Here is a 12959-nt window from a genome sequence, read left to right as displayed (position 1 = left end):
TTCCCTACATTAGCAAATGGAAAATGATAATAGTGGTATTTGTGTAAAGAACAGGCGTGCAGTTATCCGCAGCAGAAGCTTGGTATGGTGCTCTTGTCGGCAGGTTCCAAGAAACAGCAGGATGATAGGGATCCAGTTTAAAAATCCACCTCTTTTTAATCCAAAATACATTTAAAGCTGTGGCTCCCCTACAACTCCTAAAAACATACAGAAAATTAAAAGCTATGCTGTATTTCATTTAGTAAGTTTTGAGGTCTTTTTTCCCCCCAGAGTAAAACATTCAGTAGATATTCCATTTTTTTCTCCCTGTTAAACACTATGTGCTATAACCTTAACCCTGCTGTAACTCCTTCATCATACACATACAGTTACACCGTACCATCATGTACTCTCTACTGTTCCTGTGTGTGTGTGTGTGTGTGTGTGTGTGCACATGCGCGTGTGGGTGTATTTTCTACTGTTCTCATGTGTGTGTGTACTCTCTACTACTCTTGTGTATGTGTGTGCATGTGCATGCATGTGTGCATGTGTGTCTGTTCTCTCTACTTCTCCCTGTGTGTACGGAGGAAGGGGGAGAGAGTACAATGCTATGTAGAGTGCCATAGCATAATGGCTTCTTTCTTCATAAGCTATGAATTCTGCAGGTTATCCCAAACCCTGTTGTCTGTCCAGGCCTATTTCCAAAGTGCAAGGAGGACAGGGGCAGTCACCATGTGCTGCTCTGAAGTAGATTCATGGGGTGGGAGGGGGCAGCTTCTTGTGTGTGCATCTGTCCCTGTACAACTAAGCAAGGAAGGGCATCCCATGATCTGGCTCACAGGGTGTCTTTCTTTCACCACCGCCTGATTTTGTGAGAATGCATCCATGAGTGATAAGACAAATGAGGTGTCCTCTGACCCCCTCCCAGGCTGTACCTGTGGTATTGTGGCTGCTGTGGTAGGTGAGGGCACTCAGGGTCCCTGCATATAAGAATCCTGTCACTATTTTGAGCTATTTGCATTCAGCTGTATTTTAAATCTGAAATTCCTGGAGCCAGGTGACTACTAAGGACTCTCAGTTTCCCTTGAGCTGTGCATGTGAAGTTTCCTACAGCCTAGAAATGCTCAGAGGCCAGAAAGCAAGGATCTCCCAGTTTTTAAGGCAATCTCACAGCTTAAGGCCCAGCTCAGGACTGCTCAACAGTCCTAGTGCACATAATCCTATGCATTCACTAGACAATCCCTACAAAATACTGTCATGCACTCTTTACAGAGAAGGGAGGGCAAAACTGCTGTTGCTAGAAAGCGGATACCGTTTTCCAGAGCAAGCCTGAGGTCTTTCCTAAAGGTGCACAGTACTCTGTCTGATCTCTGCTGCTTCTTGAGGACATCCCAGGTTCTTCCCTCTGCCTGCCCTTCCCTTTAATCAAAGACTGCTGCAGTACTCTAGGAATGGCTGTGGTTCCCTATCGTGCTGGGGGAGTCTTGGATATTGCTGCAATCCTGAAGTATTATTTCATAACAGCCCTTTCCCCACCCCACTGGTGGGAAGAACGCAGGGCAAAGCCAAACAAAGCTCTTTTTCACTGCCTGAGTCCCTTCTATGTCATGCACCCACTTGCATCTACACACACACGCACGCACTTTAGCGTGAGCACTCTGCAAACGCAAGCAGACAGAGCCTCAGGCGATGAAAGAAGAAGCCCTTGTAATTGTCATTTATCAATATTCATAGAGAACCTGCCTTAACCCCACCATGCACTCCCTGAAAAAAATCATGCCCAGCCAAAATAGAAATAAAATGAAATAATGCCACTGCTCCTCATTACCAGAGGGAATTTCCTCTCAATGTCACTGCTATCCTGTGCAGTAATTGGCATTATCTGTTATCTCTGAAGCTTAATAAGGTTTGCCATGGGGCTTTTTTGTAATCATCTTTTTATTTGTCAGCTCACAAGATAGAGGAACCAAATATGAGCTTGACCAAAGGAAAATCCCAACACACACAAAACACAACTCAGACCAATCACAAGCTTGGTTGGTGATGTCATGCCCAGCCAATCAGGAGTGTTTTAGCTGTTCTCTTCTATGTATTTCCAGATTCATTTCTCTCTGCAGCCTCTGCTTTTTCTACCTGCAAGGGGACTCCTCTTGGGGAAACCCAGCAATGGCACAGCTGTGAGCTCTGTCATTATCATTGCCCTGGCATCCTACCTAGGGTGACTGTGCTGGGAACAAATGTAGCTTCAGCTCCTTCACAGTCGGCACTCCTTCCAAATTCTCATAATGAATGTACCTGAGACTGAAGTAACAATGTGCTTGGTCTCTGTGATGTTCAAAAGAGATTACCGATTTTGGGACAACCTTCGTGATCTTGTTCTTCAGAGGCTGGATGCCTCCCAGCACTTACTGAACAGCAACTTTTTTTTTTAAGGCTTTCCACTCCAGATGTGCACCCCAAAATTAAGGCAGTGAGCCTCATTATTTATGTTTGAAAAATGCAACCCATGTCACAGAGGCCCATACCGCTGACCTATGAAACCTGCCTAGCTGTGAATTCCTGCAAGCCGGTATTCCTAGACCCTGCAGTCCTTCAAAGGAGGACTATAACTGAGGTAGCTGTGAACTCTCCTGTAGCCCACTCTTTTAAAAAAGCTTCTGCTACAGCTGCTACTGGGAGGAGGATAGCATCAAGTGCCCATTAAAAAAAAAAAAGAAGTTAGACTAGGAAGCTCCTACTGATGTAAAATATCCTTCAGACAAACACAAGCAAATCACAAATCCATTCTATCCCTTGCTTGGGCTGATAGTTTGAAAACCCATCCTCAGACACAGGCAATCCCTACGCTTGGTGGGCACTATGAGGAAAACATCACGGGTTCTTTGATGCAAGAATCATAAGCCTTCAGTGGGTTTAAGGCAGCGACGGGAGAACTTAGCACAATGAAGAAGAAACTGGGAGCCTTAGGAATTTCTCTGTATCTTCAGGGGAGGGAAGGTGGAAGAAAATGAGACATGATATGGGGTGGGGGGGCAGAGAGCTACCATTTATTCTGCCTGTGGGTTAGAGGCACCCACATTCAGTCATTAGCCAAAGGAGGGATGCCTTCATTTTTCAGTGTGGTCATAACTGGATAACCTGGATGATGAGATGATTTGTCATCTCACTGCCCCACGACAGGACAAGGTCAGGCTTCACTGCGTAGGAAAGCATATTAAATTTTACACACACGCACAAACACACTCTGATTTCTTAAACCCCTTTGATGGTGACTGTTTAGACTTTGGCATCGTCTCAGGAGACACGCGGTTCTCATAGACACGGTGGAGGACGGGGTTGCTCATGCCTTACTTCAGGTTGACTTGAAAGCAAGTCGCAAAGCTGGGGTGGGGGAGGAAATTAGGGAAACATTCACTTCTTAACAAGAAGGATATTGCTTCACAATCCAAACAGGCATTTGGTGAACCTTTGGTGAGGCGATCCTCAATCCCTGAAAATTCCCTAGAAATTCTTAATCTCGCAGAAGTACATACTCATCCAACAGCCTCACTAAAACCTTCAGCCCAGTTTGTTAAAGACAGTGATGCCGGGAGCTGGCTGTCCATCTTCCTGCATGTGCCATACTCATCACAATAGTCCTTATGGACTAATAGATACACTTGCACATCCACTAAATTCAGGCAAATATTGAAAATATTTGTCTGTACATAAAAGTTTGAATTCTTAAGTGAATTACCTTTGGTTGTGCCTGCACCTTTTGTGTGCGACATGCCTGGGAATATTCAAGTGAGCAAGTATACTAGAAGCAATATTCATGGGGACAATACATTGTAAGAGACTAATAGAGAATATTTCCAGATTGTGCATTGTAAATTAGCCAACGTGACACCTGAAGACTGATCCTGGACAGACTCAGGAAAACATCCTTATTCAAAAACGGTGCTTAGTGTATATGTTTAAAAGCTTTCTGGAAACAGAATCTCTATGAGTTGAATTTTGGCAATCAGAGAATGGAAATACTTATGTATTGATATACACATACTTATGTATATGATCAAAAAGAATTGTGATCACAGGAAAGTAGCGCTGAAAGGGACCTCACAAGGTCATCTAGTCCAGCCCCCTGCTTAAGACAGGATCAGCCCTGACTACACCATTCCAGCTACATGTCTGTCTAACCTGCTCTTGAAAGTTTTTGAAAGACTCTACAGCTTCTTTAGGTACCCTGCTCCAATGCCTGACTACTTGCATAGTCAGAAAGTTCCTCCTAATCTCCAGTCTACATTCTTCCTGTTGCAGAAGAGTCTATCTACATCCTTTCTACAATCACCCTTCAGGTATCTTAAGACTGGTATCAAATCCCCCTTCAGTTTTCTCTTCTCCAGGCTGATTAACGCTATTTCTTTCAGTCTTTTGTCCTAAGTCTTGCCTCCCAGTCCCCTATCATTTTGTTGCCTTGATCTGGACTCTCTCCAAACTGTCCACATCTTTCTTGAAGTGTGGGGTCCAAAACTGGACAAAGTACTCCAGTTCAGCACTGAAGCCTCACCAGTGCTGAACAGAGTGGAAGAATAATTTCATTTGATTTGCAAATGATCACCTTATGTAGTTAGTGGCTAGTTCTGAAAAACAACTACATTTGAGGTAATCGTGATCCTTTTACAAGCAAAAAACCTGAAATTCACAGCACAATGTATTTGCTAGAATCATTTGCTAGCAGAGAAAACCTTCAGGACCTGATCCAAAAGCAAATGAAGCCCATGGAAGTCTCTCAATCACTTCATTGGTTTTTTTTTCACAGGGCACTAATGTTTTTATTGCTTGTCCTCTGCGAACTCCAGGCTCTTTTGATTATCAAGTTGTACATATCAACTGGCACTAGAACTTCCCAATCCACAGGCCTGTAACCAACACAGATAATCCAAACTCTGAACTAGCCCCTTCCATAAGAATGATCTTCTTGGTATTTCCCTGTTGCTACCTTTGCTCATGAAGAAAGGCTCATATCTTCTAGAAACATATTGCCTTTGAAATTATTGAGTATTTTCTATTTGGGGTTAGGTAAGGATGGGTAGAGCAGGTCAGACAATTGGGTGGCCATTCTCACTATGGGCATATGGACAGGGAATTCTGAGGACAGCAGCTGGTAAAACCAGAGAGACATAGATAATTACTGCATGATTATGAAGAAATAAACACACAGTGATTATGCAAATCTCCGTACTCTCATTGTCTAATATGGTCCTCATCCTATCAGAACAGAGGGATCTGCATGCTGTGTGCGGTTACTGAGAAACAACTGTGCAGTCTTTATGTAAATCATAACCCCTGAGCCAACCAGAGTGCAAAGAATTGCATTACTGAGAAATAAGTGTGCAGTTATGGGTCAGCAACTGCACAGAAACCCTGCATTCAGATTGGCTGTGACAACTCAATTTCAGTATAATTTAAATTACCTGAACTTCTTAAAAGATGAAGTGGAAACTAGTTCAATTTAAAATGCCACCTGAAAGTTACAGGTTAAACTGTACTCAACCGTTAAATCATCCAACTGAGTTAACAAGTATCAATAATGGACTGATAAAGGAAATTATTCCCTACTGGAAAGGAAATTGAAGGCAACAGTGAGGCAAATGCCCAGAAGGAGCCTAGACAAGGTTGACAAATGCCGGCAGGTTTCTTACAATGCGAGGAGGCCATAAAGCAATTCTGTTGTATTAGTAATTGTCTCAAGTTTCTACAAGGACTACCTCTGATGCAGCATAGATTATTCTTGGTTATTGGCATCTGCCACCCAAAAACACGGAAAGGAAGCCATACATCCCCCTGGGCTTTGATTTTCCTGGATAAAGCATTTGCTACAAATGATTACGACAGCAGCTGCCCCTTCCCCTCATGCTTACTACTGAACGTCTGGTTGGCTTCCCAATGGAAATCAGAAATGAGTCATTTTACATATATTACAATCAGGGCCAAAGGGAAGTCACAGGCAATCTTCTGCATGACCAATCTGTGTATGTCTCCTTCAGTGTTCACAGACTGAGCCAGGAAGCAGCAACATTTAATACAGCACTTCTGGACTCCAAAAAGCTTCACAACATTAATCACTTAATAGCAAGTAAAATTTCCAGAAACTAAAGCCCCATGTCATGGCCACCACCTATTTGTAAACCTGCTGTACTCACCATATTGAATGACTATGGCAGAAGTCTAAAGCGGAGATGATTTGTCGGAAGAACTTTCTGGCTTCTTTTGGTGTTAATCGTCCTTTTTTTACAAGGTAGTCGAAGAGCTCCCCACCTGACACATGTTCTAGCACCAAATACCTAGAAAAGAATGAAGCCAGGTCTTTGTTAGTATATATAATATCACACTTCCTGTTACACACACACACACACACACCCCTTCCACAGTCCTGAGGAATTTTTTACATCTGTAGAACAAGGCATTTGGAAAATAAGCAGCTGTGAACATTTAAAATGAGTCAAGGGTTTTTTGGACTATTGTAACTTTTAGGCAGGTTTGAAGAAGTGGGCTGAATTCAGTTTTCAGTGGGCGCATCTACATGAGACCTTTACTGCAGTTGCCTAATTAGCTCCACAGTAAAGTCTCAGCCTCTACACGTGCAGCCCTAATAGGTTGCAGTAAACTAACAAATGCCGCCATAGCTTAGTAGTTGTAAACACAAGTACTATTTTGCGGTGGTGTTATTTACTGCACTACAGTGCATGTGTAGACGCTGATAGGGCTGGCTGGAGCATGAGAGTGCTTCAGTGCAGGGGTTGCCTGCTGGCTAGCCCCACACTGGAGCACCCTTGTGCCCCAGCCAGCCACTCTGCAGCACCTTGAGCAGGGTTGGAGCAGTCCTGGGTTGGCAGGCTGACTCCCCAGACCCTTGTCAGTAAGGGCTGCTCTAGCCTGGCTCAACGTGCTGCAGTCCCAGGTGCATGTATAAATAGAGGAGCAATATACTCCAGTGCAAACTGCACCAGAGTTTTTTCAATTGTATTAATAGCACATGTAGATGCGCCCAGTGATTCCTAGGAGTAAGAGAATATCTAGAAGGTAAGAAGAATAGGAAGGAGCAGTTGGAATATCCATAATGTGGCCACTGTAAAAGCTAACAGAACGTTATGCTGCATATTCAGAGACATAAGGTCACTAAATCAGGGTGGACAGTGATAGTACCAGCTGTGGTAAAACCACCCACATACTGTCTGCAGTTCTGCAAAAAATTAGAGAGAATTCACAGAACTGCAGAAAAATGATGGGCAGGTTGATTTATGAGGAAAGATTAAAAGAACAATGTATGTATATGCATAGAGTCTGGGTGCACTGTAAATGGCTTGATTCTGTAACTTCACCCACACACGCTGAACAGCACTGATTCACTCAGTAACTTCATGAGGAATACTCATGTGTATAAAGAGATACACAGCAGGCGCATCTACATGAGACGCTTTACTGCGCAGCAGACTAATTTGCTGCACAGTAAAATGTCACTGGGCACGTCTACACAAGATGCTAACTGCACAATAGCCTAATAATACTGCGCAGTAGCGTGCTAGGCAAAAAACAGTTAACTTGGTACTAAACTTAATCTGCAATAACTACGGTGCATTAATGAGCATGTAGACATGCCCACTGTCTACACATTCATGGCAATTAGGGTGCAGTAGACTAATTTACTGTGCTGCCAGGCAGTCCCATCAGATACAAGTGGTATCTGGTGATGGCTAAAAACTGATCTATAGAGATTTTCTTTTAGGAATCGGCTTCTAGGTAGAATAGATATTGCATTAGAACAATGGTCCAGGGGAATGGCAAGGGTTAATTGGTTTCTAAAAGCCTGTCTGTGGCAAAGTTTCTCAGCCTTCAAGGCAGACACCCTGTCTGAGGCCAACAGATACACAGGCTGGGAAACTGAACACATGTACTATATTGTTCCCTGATAATCCATAACATAAGATAGGCTTGCTGCGTTGTAGCCAGGTCATAGTGACCAGCTGCAGAGCACATGGGATTTCCGGTTTTGGTGGACGGACCAAATTAGGAGGCCAGGGTATGCCCAAATTAAGACATGACCAAATGACTAAATTAAAACATGTGCATGTGATGGGTTTGGGAAACAAAGGAATACACTGCCAGAAAAGACCATGGACAGTATGATGACCACAGTACCTAGAATCAACTGTACCTGGAGATGAAGAGTCATCAGAAGGAAAAAGAATACAAAAGGAGGGCAGCAAAGGATCCTAGAAGGGGAAACCCAAGGCCATCATGGGCAGAGGGTGCACCACCAGCTCGTCTTACCCACCCCACTGGGAGGGGCGGGGAAGGGGGCAATTGGCCCTTGCCTTCCAAGACTGCTGATGTTCAAGAAAGAACCAAAGGGTGAAGCTCACATGCTGGCCAAGTATACCTTCCTTCTGTGACAGCCTTAGACTCATGGGGGTTATTTTGTTTTCCTTGCCTGCATTATTCCTATCCGCTATCACTATGTATCAATAACATTTGCCTATTATCGAATGGAGAAGTCATGGTCAGTCTGAGGGTTTGGGTCCACCCAGAATAAGGTATCTGGGTCATAAATCCAGTGCCAAAATCCAGCAGCACAGTAAATTACTGTGCTTAAATGTACGTGCAGATGGTACCATTGGGATGAGTTTACTCTGGCTCAAACTGAGCTGGAGTATATCTTCAGCTGCATTAATTGCATGTGTAGATGTTTCCAGCATGAATAAGCGTTTAGAATTAGGCTATAAAAGTGGAATAGAATAAATTCAGGCTATTATCAAGAATTTGAAGATACAACAAGGCAAGGAATGGAGAGGAATTGTCTGGGGTGGTTCAGTGTCATTAGAACTAGGGGTAACGAGATGCAACCAAGCAAAGGGAAATATATAGAAATGTTTCCTAACATTGTAGCTCTATCAGACCATGGAATAATTTCCTTAGGGAAGTGACAGATGCCATATCTACTGAGCCACTTAAAACTGGACTAGATAAAACATAGGGCAGGTAACAAACCTGCAACAGCAGCAGGACTTTCAAGAGACCCTGAGGTCATTTCCATCTCTGCTTACTGATTCTTTGCTATGGCACAGTGTTACAGCTGTCCTTGCATATACAGTATATTGTATGCGTGGGGACTAAATGAGGCAATGATGCTGTGGTACTGTGCAAAGGTTTCACTGGTCTGAGTCAGAGACAATCGGTATTACCATGAAGATGAGGACAAACTTTTTTAAAAGTGTTTTAGAGAGCTTTAATAATGTTCAGGGTGTCATTTTTGGACTCCTCTGTTTGTAAGACAAGGGTAGGCCTTACACAGCACAGAAAAAGAAAGGATTGCTCCAGGGCTATATATCACCTTTCCTGTACCTCAGAACAGAACTTGGGATGGGAATTTGGATGGAAAGAGGAACATATTTTGTAGCCTCTTTTTTTAAACAGTATATTTTTTAACAGTATATTTTTGGGATATTGTTGTAGTTGTAATAGTCCACAAAGTCTATAAGTGACAGAGATTTTTTGTGATACCTTTTATTGGGCCAACTGTATATTAGAGAGAGTTGCTGGGCAAGCTTTCAGGCATCAAGTGCCCTTCCTCAGGTCTAAGTTTTTGAAGCTACCAACAGACTCGGAATAGAAGAATTATCAGAAGCGTTGAAGTGATATAGTTGTGATGCACGGTTGCCAACTCAAGATTTTTTTTTTAAACTGACAATCTGCAAGCTTTTTACTGACAAACTTTTCTACTGACATATTTTTACTGGTATATGTTTTACATAAGGTAAATGTAGCTCTTCTGCCAGGCCTTGCTCTGCTTCCAGGGCCCAGTTAGAAGGGTCAGGTTCAAATTTAGAGGTTTAACATCAACCACAGTAAAAAAGTAAACCTTTGGCTGTCAGTCGCTGTATCAATATGAGACATTGACTGCACAGTCATAAATGACTTCACAGTAACCTGCGTTACTGCGCAGTAGCACCAGTGAACAGCTTTTTTGTGACACTGACTGTACAGTAGCCTAAGACAACTGCACAGTAGCATAGCATCACTGTTTCTGTCATGTGAAGCTACTGTGCAGTAGCCTCGGGCTACTGCGCAGTCAGTGTCTGATGTAGATGCGGCCAGTAAAAAGTGTGCATTAAAAAAGAATGTTTTTGGATTGGCAACGCTGCTTGACTACACCAATGGTTTTACATTGTGTTGGCACACCCCATTGGGCAGAAGTCCCCTACTCGTTCACATTCCCTGATGCCCCTGTACCACGCTGCCCTGCCAGCCCACTCCCCAGGCTTATTCCTCTCAGCCTCACTCCCCTTGGCTAACACAGACCCCTAAAGAAGCCTACCTATAACTCAGAAGTATTACAGACAGTCTGGGATGCAGCAGCAGCAGCAGCACATAGCTGAGATAGTGCTCCCTGCAGGGTGAGATGCTCCTGCTCAGGAACCAGGTGGTGTGGCTGTGCACTGCCTGTCAGAGCTTCAATCAAGTTGCAGCTGCTTAGTGTTTGTCCTGATGGTTGAAGATTTATTACAGACTTTACTGACAGCCATTTTAACCTGATTTTTTACTGATAAATTTACTAACAGTTGGCAATCTTTCCAAGATGGTCCAGCGAATATGCAAGAAACAAAGATTCTGCAGGTGATATCTTTTATTGGATGAACTACAAGGTCAGGACAGACAGTCCTTAAAATGCAATGCGTTCTTCTTCAGGTCTCAAGAAAGTAAAGAGTGTAGAGCAGTTACTAGCCTTCAACCTGTGAGCTCTGGGTCCTTGTCCCTGATTTGCCACTGACCCGCTGTTTGAATTATTTAGACTCTGGGAATTATTTAGACGTGTGAAATGAAGATAACAGTACTTCCCTACCTCACAGAGATGTATGTGGGAGAATTCATTAAAAGATTGTGAGGTGCTTAATACTGTAGTGATGGCTGAGCAAGTAGAATAGAAAACAAGCAAAGGGCAAATGTAATAAATGTCATCTTTTTTTTTTTTTCTGGTAAAAATTCAACACTTCAAATTTTTGGCAAAATATCAAAATGGCAGAAAAAAAATCACAAAAGTTGAGCCAATTTTTCATTTAATTTCTTACATCAAAATAAATAAGGGAAATGAAACTTTTAATTGATGAAGCAGATTTCAGGAAAGTTGCAGTAGCTCTAGGCCAGAAGGAAATGGATTATTGGCCAGAATGTAGACAGAGCTGTCATGAAAACTATGATAAATGCAATGGACATAGCCATTGTATACATGACACAGAAACAGATTTTAATATAGGACCAGGCTCTCTCTTTCGATCTGTTGTTTTTCCATCACTTTCAGTGCCATGAGGGGAGAAAAACTTGCTTGCATCTCCCCAGCTCAGAATATCCCTTGATTGCAGGAGGCCCTGGTAAGTACAGAGCCACTGTAAGCCATCCCTATGACAACATATCTTCAGTATAGAGGTATGCTAGGGTATGGACCAAAAGAGTCGCATTCCATCTATTTCCAACTGATGCATAACACTGAATTGAGATGCCTGAGCCCTTGACTGGATAGACTTTGCTTGCAAGATACACTGGACCAGAATTTCTGCTGTCTTCCTCATGCTAGAGATAGATCTTGTCTAATCTTTCCTACGGCAAATCCCAAACTGGTCATGCAAGTGAAAGAGACTTTCTGATAGCTCCCTATGCCCAGAAGATGCAAGTTATAACCATGAACCTGGGCCACAAAATTCAGCCGTAAGACACATTGATTTGTAAGAAGGAACCTTATAGAGATGTTTGTATGTACAAGCATGCAGATCCCCTCACATAAGTTTCAAATGCAGTTTCAGAAAATTACAGACCTAGCATTTCTGTCACCCACAGCAGGAACTGCAAAGCAATTTATTTTCATCAACTTTGCCTTATTAAAAACACTCGGAAAAAATGCACCGACATGTCGCATGAAAAATAAAACAAATTGAAAGATGGGGAGCATTTACAAGGTTATTTATTTTTTGTTTACCACCCAGAAGCACCAGATATAATAATGTAAATAAAAGGGGAAAACATCTGAAAAAAGATTTGTGCTGGAGATAGAGTCGAGGGACAAGTGAGAAGTGCAGAGACGATGTATTCTGATCTGACAGAGCTCTTAGCGTGATGGGTGTGAGAAGGGTGACAAACCCATTCCCTAGTGGTCAAGTGCAAGAGCTCAATGCTGAAAGGATCATTCCACAAGTACAGGGCAGTTAATGCTTTATTCAGAATTTCTTAGTTTCAACTTGCAGCTGTACCAGAGAGAGAGTCATCAATCAGGGCAACTGTTGGGGGTTTTTTTTAAGTATCATCCTAAAGTAGGAGATTTTTGATTATACAAGGTCAAAATTCAGCCCCTGCCTTCTCCTCTGTGTAAACCAACGCCTCGCAATTGTGTTACAGGGGAAAAAAGCAATCAGTCTGGGACTGTGGGTTTAATATTTTCCAAGGCTGGTTGTACCCCTGTGAATTATCTTTATTATTATATACTGGGCAAGTCTACACATGCAATGAATGTGGCTGAATATACTGTGGCTCAATTTGAGCTGGAGTAAACTAATACTGACATTACTATCTACACGTGTATTTAAGCGTAGTAATTTACTGTGCTGCTAGATATCACTTGTATCTGACAGGACTATCTGGCAGTAGACTAAATTAGTCTACTGCACCCTAATTGCCATGTATGTGTAGACAGCGATGCTTTACTGTGCAGTAAATTAGTCTGCTGTGTGGTAAAGCATCTTGTGTAGACACCCCCACTGCTGCTTAGGAGCTTCTATTTTTTGTCAGTGTTATATACACACACACTATATACTTGCTCATATATCCATTAAAGACAATCTCATAGAAGGCACAGACAACCCCCTTGCATTATCTTATTTTAAGGGGAACTGAGGCAAAGACAGACAATGACTTTCCTTAGGTTGCAGTAGGCGGTGGCAAAACTAGGGAAA

General features: G+C 42.7%; 1 protein-coding gene across 1 annotated transcript in view; it reads right to left on the bottom strand.

The window, feature by feature from the left end:
• BRSK2 (BR serine/threonine kinase 2) overlaps positions 1-12959 on the bottom strand; it is a 488049-nt gene that overhangs the window by 116131 nt on the left and 358959 nt on the right. The window contains exon 5 of the mRNA XM_025207893.1: positions 6165-6305. Within this exon, the coding sequence (XP_025063678.1) occupies positions 6165-6305 (141 nt within the window). The remainder of the gene's footprint in view (positions 1-6164; positions 6306-12959) is intronic.

The sequence above is a fragment of the Alligator sinensis genome, unplaced genomic scaffold, assembly GCF_000455745.1.
Source record: "Alligator sinensis unplaced genomic scaffold, ASM45574v1 scaffold5_1, whole genome shotgun sequence".
Lineage (NCBI taxonomy): Eukaryota > Metazoa > Chordata > Crocodylia > Alligatoridae > Alligator > Alligator sinensis.
The sequence above is the reverse complement of the archived record's forward strand: the minus strand, read 5'-3'. Positions and strand labels throughout refer to the sequence as shown.